The sequence below is a fragment of the Dendropsophus ebraccatus genome, chromosome 6 (genome assembly GCF_027789765.1).
Source record: "Dendropsophus ebraccatus isolate aDenEbr1 chromosome 6, aDenEbr1.pat, whole genome shotgun sequence".
Lineage (NCBI taxonomy): Eukaryota > Metazoa > Chordata > Amphibia > Anura > Hylidae > Dendropsophus > Dendropsophus ebraccatus.
This window is the reverse complement of record NC_091459.1, coordinates 49,385,606-49,405,034: the sequence shown is the minus strand read 5'-3', so window position 1 is coordinate 49,405,034 and position 19,429 is coordinate 49,385,606. Positions and strand designations below refer to the sequence as shown.

Below are 19,429 nucleotides of genomic sequence, written 5' to 3'. Positions count from 1 at the left end.
CATAGTAGAAATCCTACCATATAATGTGCTGATAGTGTCATCATAAGGAGGTCGCTTAAATAGTACGCAAATCACGCACAAGATCCGGCGCAGGCTGATGATGCTATAGGCTAGCGACACAGCGTGGACACGCCCCCTCTCTGTAGTACATGCACGTCATCAGTGTGCGTAGCGGGGTTGTTGTTTAGCCGGAGTGTTTGGTGTGCTGTGCTAATTCTGTTCACTGCTCGGCTAATGAGTATTTTGGCTTTTAGCGCTGCTCTGCTTTGTACTTTGTCAGGCGTTGTAACGTCGGAAGCACACACAATCCGCAGCAGCCACGTTCAAAGAGGCGTGGCCGACCATTATGGCACTTGTAGTGCAGCGGCTTACGACGTGACAATGCCGGACAGAAATGGGTAAGCTGAGCATCGTTACATGGTGTCACATAGCAATTCGCCGAGCACACGACACGCAATAGTTAACCCCCCCCCACCCCCGCTACGCCCAGTGCTGAGGTGGCGAGACTACAGAGAGGAGGCGTGTCCCCCCGTGTCGCTATCCGATCCCAGACCCCCGCGCCGGATTGTGGCCTTCCATTCCCTAGTAGTAAGCACATATATTTAGGGCAAATACTATGAGGACATGATGTGAGTAGTAGTGTACTGTGTATATGATATGTGGCGCCAGCAAACATCATGGAGGGAGGGAGTTGGCTGCAGGTGAAGCTGGAGACCCCACCCACATAAGTGACGTACTATTTACAATCAAACATGGCGTGTAGCATGTGACATGGGTGTAGTAGCTATGACCTTATTGACTAATAATTTCTAAGACGTTACTGTAATTATTTTGGATTTTCAGGTCCATGCTCGGCCAGTGCTATGGGACGGCCCTGCGCCTGGGTACAGAAGCCGGCTAACACGGAGTGCCGCATGGAGGGAGGTTGCCCGGATTGTATACCCAGATTGGGACCAGCATACTAGATTACAGCAATGGATAATTGGTAAGTTGTTTAGCCACTGTGGCAAACCATTAACTCGAGTGTTATGGTCACCTGACGCTGATATATTCCTAATGTGTGGATGCTTTTGCTTGAAGCTAACTATGTGGAGACCAGGTGGTCCAGTGTGAGGGACCGATTCATCAGGCAGCGACGGCAGCTGATCAGGCGTGGGGCCGCCCAAGAAGAACTGGCCGCTTTGCGTTTTGCCCCAATGCTGCGTTTCATTTTGAATTCCCCCAGACGCCGCAGGTAAGTGTGTGTGTTAATTGCATGTGTCCATGGTAGGAGCAGATGATGACGGAAGTAGCTCAGTGTCTTATGTGTGCAGACATAGACATGTGTTAGATTTATATAGATTGTATACATCGAGGCTCCAGCAGGGGGAGCAGTATATTTAGTGAACACTTTAGAGTAATCTCGATTTCGGTAAGATGAGGCGCCCCCTGCTGGACACCAGATAACTAACAAATGCAGCCTGGCCTAACCGCTTTGGGAACAGCTTTTGATCCCTCCAGGATCTAATCCAGAACATGAAATGGCAGTTATGCCAATAGCGTGGACTGTCTTCATAATGTTTAAACAATGTACGCAATGTGTCCATAGAGTAAACTAATGTTCCACTCGGGTGGCCTTGTGAAGACCCACATTTTGGGTCAACAGTGTGTGAATATATTGTAAAAAGTTCTAGTGTGGCACCTCGTACATAGAAAATAGTGTGAAAGCAGGCAGAGTGTAATCCTGCATTGGATGCCTCCATTTTAGTTATCTGGCTAAATATGTCCTTAAACAAAAGTGCCATCTTAGATAGTGACCAGTGTTGTTTTCTCCTCAGACCACAAGTAGTTCAGCAACCAGCAGAGGCCTCATCGGATGAAGAGAATGAAGAACCTAATCTGGCAGAGGGAGTGGCCAGGACTCCACCACCAAGATGGCAAGAGGGTCCTGTGGAGCCTGGCGAGAGAGAGTGACATGTGCCTTGACCGTCCAACTACATTAGTGTTTGTTCCGCACTCCCTCTCCTCAGCTACACCAACACCACCCCTTGTCTGCTACACTGTAGGGCCTTAGTGCCAACCGCGCCTTACTAGCATTAATAATTTCCTAACATTTGTGTGCACCAGGACCACATCAATAACACACTGTTTAGAAGGTCTGGCATCACATTAGCTAGGGATGACAATAACAGCTTGGGGGGATTGGGATGTCCCTTTTATTTTTGTGGTGCCAGAATACAGTCAGGCTGGCTGTGTCCTTCACATATTGCCCACACTATTGCCTCTGCACACTATTCTAACTTCTGTCAACATGGTCCAAAGTAGTCTCCACACACCCTCGCCCACATCCACCCACACACACTATCATGTGAATGTTTTATTTTTTGACATGTAATAAATCCATTGCGACATATCTTGTTGTTTCCCGAAATCTTATTTTTTACTTGTTTATGTTTTAGTGTTTAAGGGTTAAAAAAACAAATGATTATTGACTGCCACTAAGGAACTACGAAATACGCTTCAAAATACTTAGTGGACTTTGTTTGCATAGAAAGCTGTATTGAATGTTGCTATTGTGTCTTATAAAATTTTGTTGTATGCTTTACGTTAGTAGAAAATGAACACATGCTGGATGTCCTTCAGGAGAATATTTCTAATCATATGTGAGACATTGCTGTATGTGTTAAAATGAATGTGTCATGATAGGAAATATTATAATGTAGTTAAGTATTTCATTTATCAGGCCAACACTCTCCTGCTGTGGCCACTTCCTGCCTTGGCCACAGATGGCAGCAGAGAGCACTGTCATACATGACAAACAAGGAATCGCAACATTCACTACATGTTCGTAGTAGGTTCACAATACGTGTATTTGAGTCAGTATATTTTGGTCAGTATTGTTAACAAAACCAGTAGTGGCTTAAAAACACAAAGGCTGTGTTCACACAATGTAGAAATAGAGTGGCTGTGCGCCATTTAAAGTGAAATATTGCTAAGTTATTTTCTAAGAATGGATGTTATTAGGAAATTTCCTTATTTAGTGTTTTAATGGCGCACATCCACAACATTACAACATTGTGTCGAGATCCTTTGGGTGTTTAGAATCCACTGCTGTTTTTGTTAGCTATACTGAGTGAAATACACGTATTGTGAAGCCACTAGCGAAGATGTAGTGAATGCTGCGATTCCTTCTTTTTGAGGTCTGAGCCTGCTCTATGCTGACATCTGTGGCCAAGGCAGGAAGTGGGCAGAGCAGGAGAGGCTTGTGATGAGCACTAACATATTTTGGGACATTAATGTTATTATCATGACACTATCATTTCCACATAGAGCTCTATGTCCGATGGTAGTAGAAATCTCCTCCTGCAGGACATCCAGCATGTGGTCATTATGTACAAAGTGGAGGATATATAAACGTACACACAATAAACTACATAATGTAGCGTTTACACTGGCAGATTGATGTGATGGATTTTGGATAAGAAATCCAGGAGATGACTGTAGACAAGGAACAGGTGATCAAGTAAAGAGCGAGATTTCTAATCTTTGAATACACTCTTCTGTGTTTTACAGAAAAAAAATGGATGATAAAATAATATTTTTGAACCGCAACCTAAGTAGACCACATCCAGCTGGCGCACCTGGGTGATGTGTGGAGGGATATATGTGGTGTGTTAATAGTGATTGTTAAGAAGTGAGATGGACTGTGGCACTAGAAGATATCAGATCCTGTTACATATCCCACACTAGAAAGTTAGACATATAGTGCGCACCCTGCTGGTCACTCCATAGGAAATGCACATGTTTTGATCACATCAATCTTTCAGCACACTAGGTTCAAAGGACTATACAATTAACATTAGCATGATGTGACCATGCTCGATAATTACTGGCCAGTAGTATATCGAGTGAGGTAATGTGTATTTTCGAACACTACTATGTGGGAACACACAACATGTTTTACATACATTGAAAAGGCAGACACATTGTTTAGTCGAATAAGAAAATATATTTTTTGTTTTAGTAAAAAGAGAATGAAAATTAAATATCAACCAATACATCGGGTTCAAACAACAAAAGAAAATAAAAAAACACACATCCCAGAGACAGGTGACATACATGCGGGAAAACATCAGTCCTGTGGCCGTGGCTCATAAGGGAGGCTGTGAAAGGGGCACGGGCACGGCGCCTTCAGGAGTCATGAAGTAGTCAGCAAAGAGGTTCCTGACCACTATCCCGCGGTTGAGTTGTCTCCCTTGGCCATAGTTGATAGGGGCACTAAAAGCTGGCAGTGTCTCCACGTTCACCTCCGGGGTGGGAGCATAGTCCCGAAGGTAGTTGTGGAGAACACAGGCAGCTTTAATGACCATGTCAACTGTGGCCAATTTCAACTGCAGGGCAGTGGTAAACACTCTCCACTGACTAGTCATGATCCCGAAGGCGCACTCCACGAAGTTACGTGCCCGGCTCAGCCTCCGGTTAAATAGTCTCCCCCGTTCATCCAGCCCTCTCCGTGGGTAAGGGCGCAGCAGGTTGTTGAGTAAAGGGAAGGCTTGATCCCCTACCATGACGAATGGAGCGGGATGCGTGGTACCCGGAAGAGGAGTGGGAGGAGGTAGAGTCACGTGATCTAAGAGTATGCGCCGCCCAAACTCTGATCTCAGTAGCGCCCGGGAGTCCCCAGTACTGCCATAGGAGCCGACGTCGATGGCAAGGAAACGATACGTGGAATCAACAACCGCGATCAGGACCACAGAAAAAAATTTCTTATAATTGAAATACTGTGATCCTGATCGCGGTGGTTGCTTCACACGTATGTGCTTACCATCAACCGCCCCTATACAGTTGGGGAAATTGGCCACAGACTGAAAGCCTGCTGCTGACTGCAACCAAATCTCCCGGGTCGGACTGGGCATCACGATGGGCTGCAAATGCTCCCAGATCACGGCGCACGTGCACCTCACAATTCCAGAGATGGTGGACGTACCAACCCTGAATTGGAGGTGCAACGATACATAACTCTCCCCTGTCGCCAAGAATCTGTGAAAAAATGAAAAATAGTATTTTATGATTCTATTTCACATTCAGCTACATATTAAATTATTACATATTTTAACACTATATTAGATTTAACTACAATTACATGAACAAATAGTTCGCATTAAAATAAAGCATCTTCACCTTAACGTTATGAGCAGACGTCCCACAGGAGGGATGGATTTCCGCATGTAGGTGTCCTGTCTCTGGAGATGTGGGGTCAAAATGGAAAGTAAATTATCAAAGGCCTCCATAGGCAGGCGCACGAAGTCCTGGAACTTGTCAGGATGTCTGCAACAAATTAAGAAAAATATTGATCACTAATATTACACACAAACACACATCATAGGAAGATGTCATACGGTTTACAAATGTTGAAATTAACATCAAACGTTGTAAGGATAAACAAAAAACATAATAAAATTATGGACTTTGGGGTAAACATTTGTGGACAGTAACCTTTACATTTGCAATATTACATTCAAAGATTTGACGACTTTTATGTATTCAAATCGACATACCGTCGCAAATCATCATACAGGCAACCAATGTGGCCCCGGGTCTCCCTCCGAACATTGATGGGGTGGACCCAATATCGCCGTCCCACCTCCTGCAGACGGCGCTGCTCTGCGTCTTTTTGCCTCTGAGAAGAATTTTTAAAAAATTAAATTTATTATTTTTAAGACATCTCAATTAGTCACAAAATTATTACACAGTTGCATTTAAGGACCTTTGGTCAACAGTACTTAAGGGAGCTTGCATAAACAATACATTTAAATCAATGTTTTACGGATTATAAGCCTAAACAGTTTGTAAGGCTAGTTTGAAATAAGTTACATAAAGCTTTAAAAAAAAAAAAAAAAAAAAAAAAAAAAAAAAAAAAAAAAAAAAATATATAGAGACTTACACACAAACGCTGGTAATAATTACGCATCTTCCACAGGATCGAAAGCACCACGAGCTGGTGCTTGCGGCGCAGCCTCATACGCCGGGCTGGCCCATAGGGCGCATTATTAGCGCCATCAGACATCTTTTTTTTTATTTTTTTGGCATTCAAAACACTACAAGCATATGGGCGTACTTCGCGAGTGGGCGGAGATTTTATAGGGATGTGGGTGTGCTTATTTGGCCCGGGGGCAGATTCATGAATCAAATACATGCTTTTGAGCGGGGCCAAACAAGCCAAGACACATCATGACACTACGGCCGGACTCTTACGATAAGACCGTAAGTGGTTTTCAAATACAGCCGCCAGACCACCCGGAGATGTACGGGACAGAAATTTTAACGCCCGCACTGTTACTACGTGTGAAACCGGCCTAATAAAATAAGATGCCTTTAAAGCCATTTCTGTCTGACTGATATACAGTCGAGAACATTAAACATTTTTTAATCTCTGGAATTATTGAGTTGGGTCAAAATCAATTAACCACTCAGCAACTAATAGTTTTAGCCGAAGGGTGATTACTGTGTTTCCTTGAGAATATGTTCAATGAATATTAGTTTCCTTACATCATAAAATTGAATTGATCAAATCCCTCAAGGGAATGTTCTGTCATAAGTACTTCAGATGAAAGAAAGAACTGAGGGAAGGTATAAATGGTTATAGTATATCAATATTCGGAATCAATATTTGTATGTCCTCAGATAGTAATGAAATGCCTAAACACAGGTTTTATAATCAGAAAAGGAGTCCGGTGTGATGGGAAATCTAGTTCTCACGAGCAATTATTGTAAATGGATCATCTCCTAATTTGAAAGAAATCAATGCAGATCAGCATTGGATACGCAATACATTATGAAGCAGCCTTCTAGTAGCCAGTGCACCATTTACATCACATGAAATGTGGCTGCAAGAGTTTATTGATCACAAACTAGTGTATTTTTCATTAGGCTTGAAGGTACACAGCCCTATCTAAAGATAACGTACAGCTATTTTATACCATATCCCATAGTAATTTGGTGCGTTTTTCCTGAATTTTATTGTAACTGGTATATTAAGAGGTATGTTAACACACACAAACAATATGAAAAGGTATGGAAATCAGTAAATTTTGTAAATCTGAAAGGTTTTTCACATGATAAAACTAATATCCGACCATCCTGCCACACTAGAAGTATCTGTTTTTTAGAAAAGAAAACCCGTTAAAAACTGATGGTTTGCTTAATAAATCTGTTGGTTGTGGAGAGTGGTAAAGGACACACCCATGGCACCCCCCACAACACCCCCTTTTGGTGAGTTTTTGGACAAAAATGTTGTGTTTTTGTCTGGTTCTGTCAAGTTGTGTCACACACTTTAAGTTAATTTGTCGACGGGAAAATGGCAGCAACACTGACACAGATAAAGGTGAAAAAAGCAGATAGAGTTTTTTCTACTTATGGATTCTCAGAGAAATGTTCCAGACCTGCACATTATTTAGGGCACCGCAGTGTTGCGATCCTTCTCTGAGTCTCTGGTATTTTCAGCTGCCTTTATTCTGGTCAGCCTATCACTGACTGAGACAGGACAGCACCATGGCCAGTGACTGACTGAGCGGGCTGGTACTCCTGTCTTGAGATTGACAGCCCACTAAGCCAATCACTGGCAGTTGCAATTTCCTGTTTCAGTCAGTGATTGGATGATCAGGATTTTGGCCACTGCTGGGGATACCGAACACTGGAGAAGAAGGACACCGGGGCACATGTAAGTATAGATGAGCACATTTTTTAAGTGCACTAAAACAGCTAACCACTATCAAATGGTTAGACTTTGTTTGGAGGACCCAAACGATAAAGTTTGGCGAAGTTCGCTCATCTTCAATTTTTAATAAAAATTTGGCATGTGCAGTTTTTTTTGTCCATTGCATAGTATTCACTGCTTTTGTTTTATCTTTAAAATGTGAGCCTGGGCTTTTTGGTAAGTGGTGCCCACCCTCATTTGTGTTTTCTAATCTGCTTAAATGGAACATATGTTCTAGCTTTGTATATTAGGCTGTGACCTTGATATTTGAAATTTGTTTTTTTATATAATATTTAGTCATAAAGTTGTGTTTTCGGCAAGCAGTCATTCTGAGTCATGTTGTTAGTTTCCTCCTACACAGCAGGTCTTCTCTGTGCAGATTTTGAGTGCTTAAAATGAGGAGAATAATTTACCTAACTAAAAAAAAAAAAGAAAGAAAGAATATCCATCATTAAAAATGTTTATTTGAAACAAAAACTTTGATGTTATTTAACATATTTCCAAATGCGGGATCGGGGAAAGAAAAAAAAAAGAGTTAAAGAGGAAAAATGACTGAACTTTACTGTTTCATAAAAGAGAGAAATGACGGTACTTTCCTGAACTTTGAAACCTAGCAGAGATCATAGTTTCCATAATAACAAATGTAAAGCTGTAATTATTTGACCAATTTAGGAAATGTACTATTGTCACTTGCTAATTTAGAGAGGCTTGTGCTGTTCTCCAGTATAAACATAAGATTCTATGCAGCTGCAACATAATAACACTACAATCCTCTGACATAGACTCACATAGAAATGCTTGTTGCTCAAGTGAAAAGTATAGAGCACTCATGTTCCAAAATGTCTTATACACGTGAAACCGTGAAAAAATACCTTTTATTCGTATTATGTTTAAGAGCATCATCTGTCCTATTTTGCTCCCAAAGCACTGTACCTCCTATGATCCTTTCTCCTCTAAACGTCCTTTCTAGACCATAGCTTTGTTTTCCTGAAATGTTGCTGTAATTTCCGTCTGACCTTTGTAGCTTTTTGTTGAGAGCAATTTCTCTAAAAGCTGTTCCTGTACAATTGAGGACTATGGACAATGCCCACGTGGACTTGTTTGGCAAGCCTTGTTCTGTCATAATATGGAGTTATTTTCCTAATGCACACCCCAGGTTGCTTCCTTGTCCACATTGGCTAGACAGACTTTCTCAAGTATAGTTCACGATAGTATAGTTTTTTTTACATTTTGCATGTGCGTCTTAATTTATTCTTTCACGGGCTTCAATGTTCCCCGTGAAATAAGGTCTGCTGCACATTTTCTTCCCCTGACAGTCATATAGTTTAGTTCTGCAGCTTGAATCTCAAGAAGAATGTTTGGTCAAATCAATATGAACACTTTCATTTCCATGCTCTAGTAATAGCAAATAACTAGATAAACATACAGCAGACCACGGTTATAAAAGTAGGTTTAGCAATATAACTACTAAGGGACAGATTCAGCAGCAGAGAAAGCTGGGAGGGAAGCTCAATGAGTAGAATTGAACAGTTCCTGAGCAAAGTAATGGGCAATGCATCAATATTTGCTCATCCAGCAACATTCATTGCAGAAAGGCAATGGAGTATATCCATGAACTGCTGCTTAAACAGGTACACAGAAATCATGAAAACCCATTACAAGAAAGGGACTATCACTTTTTACCTTTTTAGATTTAGAGCACTTATAGAAGTCAAACATGATACTGCTAAAGAGTTGTTCCCGATAATAAATACTATCTAATCATATAGTATTGTATTTTTACATCTATATTTCTCTAGTTATACCTCAGAAAAATAGATGTTTACTTTCTTATTCTAAGGATCAAGGTATGTCTGATACTTTCATTCACGGCACCGTTGCTGTGCTTCTAGCTGTGAAATCCTCTGCCCAGTAAGCTGTTAGGTTCTATCGCCCACTGCAGCACCAATCTGGACCACCCCTAGGTAGCCCCATCCTTATTATTAGAAGGGGGGGTCCATGGCGACCATAACCCCACCCCTGGCTGGGGGGCATGTCGAATCGGTGATTGGAGTAATAGCTCCACCCCCCCAGTGCTCCTAAAAGCTTATCAGGGAGAGGATCTTTAAAGAAACAGCATGGGAACGGCACGGAGGATGAAAGTAACAGACATACCTTCATCCTTAGCACCCTATGCCCACTAGAGAACTATCAGCAGGTTAAATTTGTATAACTTGCTGTTAGTTCCCTTTTAAGGTTTCACACAAGACTCCTGTGCCTGTTTTTTCAGTGTCTTATTTTGCTTATGTTAAGGTGAGAGACAAAAAGATAGCAGGTAAAATCCAATTAATCCAGAAATCCCCTCCAGAGGATCATCTTGCGCACTTTATGGGGTCATCTTTCACATCTTTCCTGAGCAGAATTGGCTCGAGTCTCTTAACTAGATCTGCAGAGCGGCCTCCTGGACTTCATCAGTGACATTCACCAAGCACTACAGGCAGGATGTAATGCCTAAAAGAGATTCCAAACCATATAAAATAAACTTGGCAGGACCTGCTTCATGGACTGTAAACAATCTTTTTTGCACAACAATGTGTTTCTAGGTCGGAAAGACCCTTTCCTCAAGTACATGCACATACCTGAGAAAGGAGTCTTTCCAACCCAGAAACACGTTGTGCAATAAATTTTGTCTACAGTCCATAAAGGGGGGCCATTTTACATGTTTTGGAATCAATTATCTACACCGTCCATTGGTAAATGAGGAACATGGGCTGCTGCCGATTTCACATTGTTCTAGATCCGAAAGGGTTCCAATTTTTATGCACTAATAGTTGTTGTGCCCTTGGTACAACACTAGTGGGTGAGCAAGTATCTTTTTGTTATTTACCAAATTACCCCTACTTTCTTCATGTCTAAAAAAGAGGCATCCTTCGGCAGGCACATGCTGGAATTAGCAAATTCCTGTTCCATGAGTCCCAAGGCAGCACAAATTTGACAGCTTTATTAAAAATGTAATACTGCATACTTCACACTATATAAAATGAAGCATACAGCACTAAGATATACAGAATATTCTTAGTACAGTGTTAGAAGATCCTATTGCAAAGTATCAAAAATGTCACTATGTGCATTTCTAAAGAGAAAATCTAGTTGCTGACTACAAAGGATAAGGGAAAACAAAGAAAAATATTGTGTGCTACAATACATTCTTGAAACTCCTCACATTCTGAAGACTGATGCCAAGATTTCACATTAATAGCTAATTGAATATTCTAAACAATGTCCTAGATTTGTGAAATGTTCTGTGAATTCACTTGCAAAGTGATCCTTTATTTCCCTTCTCTTCGGTACGAAGACATTAGGCCTTGAGTGTTTAAGTGACTTTGATAGATCAACATGGAATTAAGTTGTACTGCAATCTCCACTTTGAAAACGCTTCTATTAGACCGTAATGCTTTACTAACAGTGGGGCCGCAACTGTCATTACGAAGAAGAAAAACAAAAAGAACCATACTATTTGTGTTACATCTTTTAAGGAACCGACTCTAGGAAACATGAATAACATTTAAGATGATATAAGCAAAATCTCGCGATCCTGGACTGATGATTTTTCTATTTGTGCACTGCAGTTATTCTGAAAACTAGAGCTGGAGCATATAACATGAAACAAAGAGAAAACAGCCTGGGTGTTGAATTTCAGACAACATCAGCTAAGATGCAGTCACCGTTCAAAGATTGCTTATTTACTGACCACATCTTACCTAAACTGGTAAAATTTAACAACTCTTCCTTCTTTATGTTTCCATCATTTTGTAAATGACTTTTGTAGCAATTTAGAAGCAGCGTTGAGCAAGCACTGAAATGCTTGAATGCTCGTTACTTGGGATGAACATTTTTTATTGCTCAAGTACTCGGCTTGAGTAACAAACCTCATTGAAAACAATGGGAGACCCCTGCTTTACTGAGCGGATGCTACCTGGTTAACCTGAAATCTTACACACTGACATTTTGACTGTGCTCTTTTGTGGTGGTGGTGGGGGTGATTATACTTACTGTTCCGGTCCTATATCTATCTTCACTATCGTCACTCAGCCAATCAGCGGCAGAGGAGGAAAAGCGGTACAGCTGCTGATTGGCTGAATGGCAATTGTGAAGACAGAAGATAGAAGACCAGAATGGATGGACACCCCCCCCCCCATGGGTTTAAAGGGAAACTTCACATAAGGAAAAAAAATTCTATTAAAATAAGGTTAAAAGTTATATAGATGTGTCTATACAATGTATTACCGTATCTGTGGGGTTCTGTCACATTGGTAGCAGTTTAAAATCCAGGAAGTGAAGAAAAATGGCCAATTCACATTGTCTCCTGCTCCCTCTGCTCTTCCACCTTAGGAGGCATAGATTCCATGCCTCTGTCCAGGCTCGGACTGGGCCACCGGGGAGTCGGGGGGAGACAGCCCCCCTGTCAGTGTACAGAGGGCTCTCAGGGCTGGAGACTGCAGCAATGCGGTTTCCAATTAGCAAGCCCAGCCGGGGCCCCGTGCTCCTAGGGGGGGGCCCCACGGGGGTGCCGGACCTTCCTGTTTTAGTAGTGTTCTGATTGACAGCGCGAGAAGCCATAGGCTTCCCGCCCTGTCAATAACTCTTGTGACCGCAAGCAGCATTTTGCTTGCGATCACAAGAGTGTCGCTCCCTTCCGCGACAGATTTGCAGCTTCCTGGTGCAGTCCCGGGCAGCACTGAGCTCTGAGTGTGCCGCAGCGGCTGGGACTTCCGGTACAGAGAGCGTCCATGCCCCCATACACAGCCCCCCCTTTGGTCAGTAACAGTATGGTGGTAATATGTATGGTGGTATCTTAGTATCTTAGTATACAGTGTTAGGCTATGTGCACACAATATATTAGACCAGCCGTTCTGTGACCTGGCTGGGTCACGGAATGGCCGATCTCTGCAAAGATCATCCCGGCCGGTACTGAAGTACCGGCATCAGCGTGCGCCCGCATCAGAACTACTCACAGCACATTATGAAGCATGCGGCCGCAGCTGCTCGATCCACAGTGTGCACTGACAGAGCTTTCTGTGGTCGCTATCCAATGAATAGCGGCCGCAGAAAACTGACATGTCAGTTGTTTGCGGCGCCGCTAGGGATCCCGGCCGGAGCATATACTATGTGTATACACTCCGGCCAGGATCCCATAGATAGCAATCCGCAACAACATCCGTAGGAATACAAAAAAATACATTGTGTGAACATGGCCACATCATGCAAAGACAATTGTCTTATAGCCAGATTACACCGGCCAATTATAGGTAACAAGAGCACCTAGGAAGCCCCATGTGAAAGTGCCAGAGATCAGCTGACAAGCAAATGCCCAATAGTCAGCTGATTTGATTTTTTGTGCGGCTGTAATAATCATTGCTGTCGGCCGCACATCTCTGTGTATTCCTGCCCTGCTGATTAGCAATCGTTTGCAGCCCTACACTGCCCCATATCACGCCGTGTTACTGGACCCTTATTAATGTTAAGATAGATAAGTGCGGTGGCTGAAGGGTGGGCCCCAAGAATGATTTTCCCTGGTGGGCCCCAGGCACTCCAGTCCGACACTGCCTCTGTCTCACATTGTGTGTGTTTGCTGAGCACAGGCTGATGATGTAGACAGGGAGCAGGGCGTGATGTCACAGGAAGCTTGGCTGGATCCCCCAATCCCCTGAGTGTTTCACCATCTCTGACCGGCCAGAAACAGCTGCTGCACTGATTTCACTGTGCAGAAGTGTGCAGTGAAATGAGGGCTGTATTAACACATGTTGGAGTTTCATTGCAGTACTGTGGCATATTCACAAAAATGATGCAGTAACACACGTAAATGATGCTAAATGGCAGAGAGGATCAGAGCCGGCACTGCCAATCCCACCTGCACAAAAAATTAGGCATAAACAGTATGTCCCAAGTAAGATAATATGAGATAAAGTACTTATTGTGGGGCTCATCCTCAAAGATAAAAGATGCTTGATCATAATAATGTGAAATGAAAATTAAAAAAAAAAAAAAAATTAAAAAAGTTATTTACTTTAGTCCAATATCGGCATTACAGGTAGCGAATACAGCGTGTTGTGTGGTGTTACAGGTAGAGAATACAGCGCGCTGTGTGGTGTTGCAGGTAGTAACTGTGAGCTGTGTGGGTGGGAACACAATGAAATGATAAAGTACTGCAAATAATTCAGTATCACAATGAAACTGCAATGTGTGACCACAGCCTAGATGTTCTGCAAAAGCTTTGGGTGGGGAATAGGCAGGATGAAGGACTGTGATGAGCAGCTGAGGGAAAGCATTGCATTCTGGAACCAGTACTGCGTCCTGGAAACTGCTCAACCAGGAAGTACAGAAACACAATACAGAACAAAGACCCCCAGAACAAATTGATTTTTGGCAGTTTCAAAACTGGTATAGATAGGTAAGTAATGCTATATGCTTCTGCAGAAGTTTCATTTGTTTTTAACCTCTACCTGGAGTTCCCCTTTAAGGTTTAAAGACTTCACCCACAAATTTTGAAGCTTCTTTTTCTTACAATGTTTTGCAGGCACCATTACAAGTTTGCAAAGGTCTTGGGGTGCCAAAACAAAGGAATAACCACCAAAAAGATTTCATTTTGGAAACAATACTCCTTAAGGAATTTATTCAGGCATCTGGCAGGCCTTTGACCCTAAAAATATTTTGTAGAATGCATTAGAACTGGGCTGTCAAAATCATTTTTTTAAATGTTTTACCCCTTTTTTATTTTCACAACGAATACAGAAGTATAAGTGGACAAAAAATTGTTACAAAATCCTGAGCAAGGCAATACCTCGCTTGTGGTTGCAAACTACTTCTTGGACACATGGTAGGGCCCAAAAGAAAATAAGCGCCCTTTCGCTTTTTTGGTGCAGATTTTACTAAAATTATTTTGGGGTGTCATGTCACAGTTGCAGAGCTCTTGGGGTACCAGTACAGAGGACACCTCTAAAAAACTTCATTTTGGAAACCACACCCCTTAAGAAAACCATCTAGGCAGCATTTTGGCCCCATTAGTGTTTAAGATAAATTCTTAGCACTGGGCCACAAAATTGAAAAGATAAGTTTATCCCAATAACATGCAATTTTAGCTCAAGATTTTCACAAAAAAACTGAGGAAAATGATCAAAATGTCCTCCACAGATTTTTCTGAGTACAGTAGCATGGCAGAGCTCAGAAGTGAAGGAGCACCATTTAGCGGTTTTTGCTGAAAGAGTTTTCAGGGTCCATGTCCCATTCATAGAGCCCCTGTGGTACCAGTACAATGGAAACCCCCCCAAAGTAACCCCATTTTGGAAACTATACCCACAGGTACTCACCTAAGGATGCAGTGATTTGATCCCCACAGGTGTTTGCTGGTAATTAGAATGCAGTGGCAGGCACTTTGATCCCACAAGTGTTTTATCACAGATATTCCCTTTCAGTGCCCATTATGTTGTGCCCAGAATGTGCCACAGTTAAAAGACAACTTTATGATTATTATGCATGGTGTCCTTTCTTTAGAAACACCCTACAAGTGGCCATAGGCTTTTACATAGATATAAATCAGGGGTCAGAAGTGAGAGCGCCCCATTTATATTTTAAGGCCTAATGTGGTGATTTACACAGCATTGCCCCCAATTGCTTGGAAAATGACTATAGTGAATGTCTTGACCCACTAGTTTTTTTCAAAAAATGAATGTAAGGCCATCCCAAGGTTGCAATATCATTATTTATCACATGGCCACTACTAGGACATAGATATGCAGCAAAAATAATTGTACAAGATGGTACATGTGCTCTTCTGATTGCATTTATAATATGCTGCACTACTGATCTGTACTGAAGTGTCTCACTATCTGAACACTTTCTGCCTCAGAAAAGATACAGGATATGAAAAAGAAGCCAACTTACCTGCTGAAGATCTAGTGTAACTGTCACATAGTGGTATTCAATCCCATTTTTAATGCTTGGACTTTGCCACCAGGACCTCTTACCATTAATAGCATGAGTAATCGGATAGTGTACTGCAATAAAAATAAATACATAATTCATCTTACATCAGTTCCACGCTTCATTTGGTTCGATACTCTATCAAATGTCACCAAATATTCAATCAATAATCAATTAAATTGAAGAAGGTCCTAAAGGGGTATTTGTGTCAGACAAAATGTATGTTGAATCATCCCCATTAGGGCCAGCTCCAGGTTTTTGAGTGATAGAGCCTCTTGAGCGATAGAGCCTCAGCAGGCCCCTCATCCACACACTATGCACAATTACTTGAGACACCACTAACATACATGAACACACATTACTGTTACAGAGAGTGACTGGCTGTCTGACAAAGACACTGACTAACTGACACAGACTCTGGCTGACTGACTGACATTGACTAACTGACACAGACACTGCTTGACACTGACTAACTGACAAAGACACTGACTGACTGACTCAGACACTGACTGACACACTCAGACACTGACACACATCACACTTACAGCTCAGTCTTCTCCATTTGTTTCTCTATCAGGCTGCTGTCCACACTGTAAGGTTAAGGACCTTTGTGTCATGTGATTAGGTCCTTTACTCTTTTAACTCTTTGTACAGGTCCTACTCTGTCTCCTGTGTCTTCGGATGTTCAGTGCTCACCCTGCACTACAGTGAGAAGGCTGAACATTAGAACACCAGGCCCTTCTCCATCTCAGGGCCCCTAGAGGGCCAGACTGGGAAGGAATTCCAGCTCTGGCATTAGAGGGCACAGAGGCCCATTTGCTGTTTGAACCTAAAAACTATTGATAAATTGCTGCCTTTATATAAAACATGATAAACATCATATGCTTACTTCTCCATGCTCCTTCCATATCCTCCTGCAGCCTCTCTTGTTCCCCTACTGACTGCAGCCTCCATCAGTTCTGAGACAGGCTCCTCTCAGCAGTGACAGCTGCCTAAGCCAATCACTGGTGACAGTACCGTCAGCAGTGATTGGCAGAGCAGGCTGTTACTGAAACAAGCTTGTCTTGAAAGTGGAGGAGGTAGTATTCAGCGAAGGATCCAGAGACACTGCAGGAGGATGTGGGAGGAATGTGAAGAGGAAGCACAAAAACAAACTTTTTTTTTTTTTTACAATTTTATCTGGGATGTTTGTTTTTTAAAAAATATTTTTAATGTTTTTCTTTCAAAACTGCAGCATGCACCCATAGACATACTAGTAAAAACACCTACAGCATATATACCCACATCATGCTGCATTTTAAAAACAAAACAAAACTGAAAATGTGTTAGAAAAAATAAATTATATATTGTGCTAGTGATAAATCACAATACCATTACTCACACTGCAAAAATATGTTCTCCATTCACTCAATGGACATATACTACATGTGCCACTAACATACCCACTACATACCACATGTACCACTAACATACCCGCTACATATCGCATATGCCACTAGTATACCCACTACATACTGCATGTGCCACTAACATATCCACTACATATAACATGTTCCACTAACAAACCACATGTGCCACTAATATATCCACTACATATAACATGTGCCACTAACAAACCCCCTACATATAACATGAGCCACTAATATACCCACTACATACCTCATGTGCCACTAACTTACCGCATGTGCCATTAACATACCCAGAGGTAACACACACACAGTACACAAATCAGAGAGCAGGGCACAAAAACTACACATATCAGACCGCAGGGCACACACAGTACAAATATCAGAAAGCAGGGTGCACACACACACTAGACATATCAGACAGCTGGGCACATATACACTACACATACAGCTATACTTGCATCCTTTTTCTGTTGATTGATGGGTCTTGTAGTTGAAGACCAGGAGTTGGCACTGGCAGGACCCTGTATCTAAGTTTACGGCCCAGTATAAGCTCCGCCCCTCTATTAGGCCCAGCCCCCTTGAGGTCCGTGATTTTTAGACTTAAAAATCCTCCTTGTTTTTACTCCCCGTGGGGAGGTGGGGGCCTACTGAAGACCTGTAGGGGAGGAATATCAGGCTGGATGGCTACACAGCCCTCTGTAGCCTGTGATTTGCTGTGCTGGGAAGTGCAGGAAACGCTATGCAGGGGAAGAGGAGACTGGCCCACTCAAAACTGCAGCCCCCCTGGCTATTCACTCCATCTCCTCTCTGTACCCCCTCCTTCACCTCCCTTCAAGATGGCTCATGTAAACAGTGTCCCTGGACAGCTTTCTCTGCACTCTGTAATGCCGGGAGGGTTAATCACAGTGAAGTTACCAGCAATTTGACCTCTGATTACCCATCCCGGCATTACAGAGTGCAGAGACAGCCGACCAGGAAGACTGTTTACATGAGCCATCTTGGAAGTTGAGGGGAAGGAGAACGTTTAGAGAAAAGAATGAGTCAACTGTTCACATACACTTTTCTGAGTCTTCAGCAAAAAGCAGCAGGCTGAGAACTGGAGAAGGGAGACTAATAAGATAATAACAAGTATGAAACAAATTGTAAGTCTCCAGGGGCATGATTCAATATGTATTTAACCTGATCAGAATTCCACTTTAAAAGTTTATTTAGTGCCTTGGAGATAACTTTTGTTCTCTATTACTTCTACAGAAGTTAGGCATAGTAGTAAGCTGGCCATAAGCCTTTTGGACCATGAAGCCCAAATGTTATGAATTAAAAACAAGCTTACACAAAAACTATATCAATAGAAAGACCAAATAAAAGCTTGTAAGATACAATCTTATTGTAATTTTCATTCCAACCTTCTCAGGTCAAATGGATAGTGTCTTTAGAAATGAAAAATGGAAGATGAATCAACAATTAACTGTAATCCCCATTATGAACACTTAATCCTAATTAATTTGAGGCACTGATAAATTAATAGCTTTAGAAATGAAGTAGAAATTATATCTTCCATAAGGACAATGCTGAGAAGTTAATGTGGTTAATGTGGTTTGAAACGTATCCCTCATTAACTCTTGGCATGGGCTTGCATTTATTTCACACAACAGTTTCAAATTTTATATTTGTTTATGAAATGCTACAGTAACCTTTCTGGGTTTAACAACTGAAAGAATGAAAATAAAGAAAAAGGAAACAACAAAATTGTTATAACTCAAGCATGCTTGAGTCTGTCCAAATGCTTGGATGAGTCCGGGAAAACATGGTTTTCCAGGCAGCGCTTGAGCTGCAACAAACTTCTTCAGCCACTGGTAATCAAATAACGAGTCTTCTGGGTTTGGACAAACTCAAGCATGCTCAAGTTGAGCTTATCTCTATTTGTTTTCCATTGGGCCTCTTAGTGAATCCGACAGGAAAATTGGGTGCGGGGCCTAATTTAGGGCCAGAGTTCGAAAACTCCAGTCTTCATAAATGTACCCCTATGTTGTTATCTGGACAGGGTTAAACTGACGTTTCTTCAGCCCACCAGAATAAATTGTTTTGAGGGTCCACCTTACTTTTCTAAGTCCATGAGTATAATAGAATATTCTAGGGTACTACACACCTAGGATATAACAGAATATCTGGGGATCTCCAAATAAGATTGGCTCCTGCTACACATTTGTGCATTTTTTATTGTGCGCATTATTGGCGCATTTATTGTGCACAGCTTGGGCCCACCAAATGATCCTATAGTAATCTGGCGAGTCAGTCTAACCCTGATTCCGAATGTTCTTATATTTGC

General features: G+C 42.0%; 2 protein-coding genes across 6 annotated transcripts in view; both read right to left on the bottom strand.

Annotated features, from left to right (window-relative positions):
• LAMA2 (laminin subunit alpha 2) overlaps positions 1 to 19,429 on the bottom strand; it is a 524,271-nt gene that overhangs the window by 406,643 nt on the left and 98,199 nt on the right. For all 5 annotated transcript variants that reach the window (XM_069974947.1, XM_069974948.1, XM_069974950.1 and 2 more), the window contains exon 3: positions 15,656 to 15,768. In XM_069974947.1, the coding sequence (XP_069831048.1) occupies positions 15,656 to 15,768 (113 nt within the window). The remainder of the gene's footprint in view (positions 1 to 15,655; positions 15,769 to 19,429) is intronic.
• On the bottom strand, positions 3,972 to 5,822 carry LOC138794809 (uncharacterized). Its single transcript, XM_069973693.1, has 3 exons — positions 5,538 to 5,822; positions 5,161 to 5,307; positions 3,972 to 5,019 (listed from the first exon to the last, which is right to left on the bottom strand). Exons 2-3 carry the CDS (start codon positions 5,268 to 5,270, stop codon positions 4,131 to 4,133), a joined length of 999 nt encoding a protein of 332 aa, XP_069829794.1. The 5' UTR covers positions 5,271 to 5,307; positions 5,538 to 5,822; the 3' UTR covers positions 3,972 to 4,130.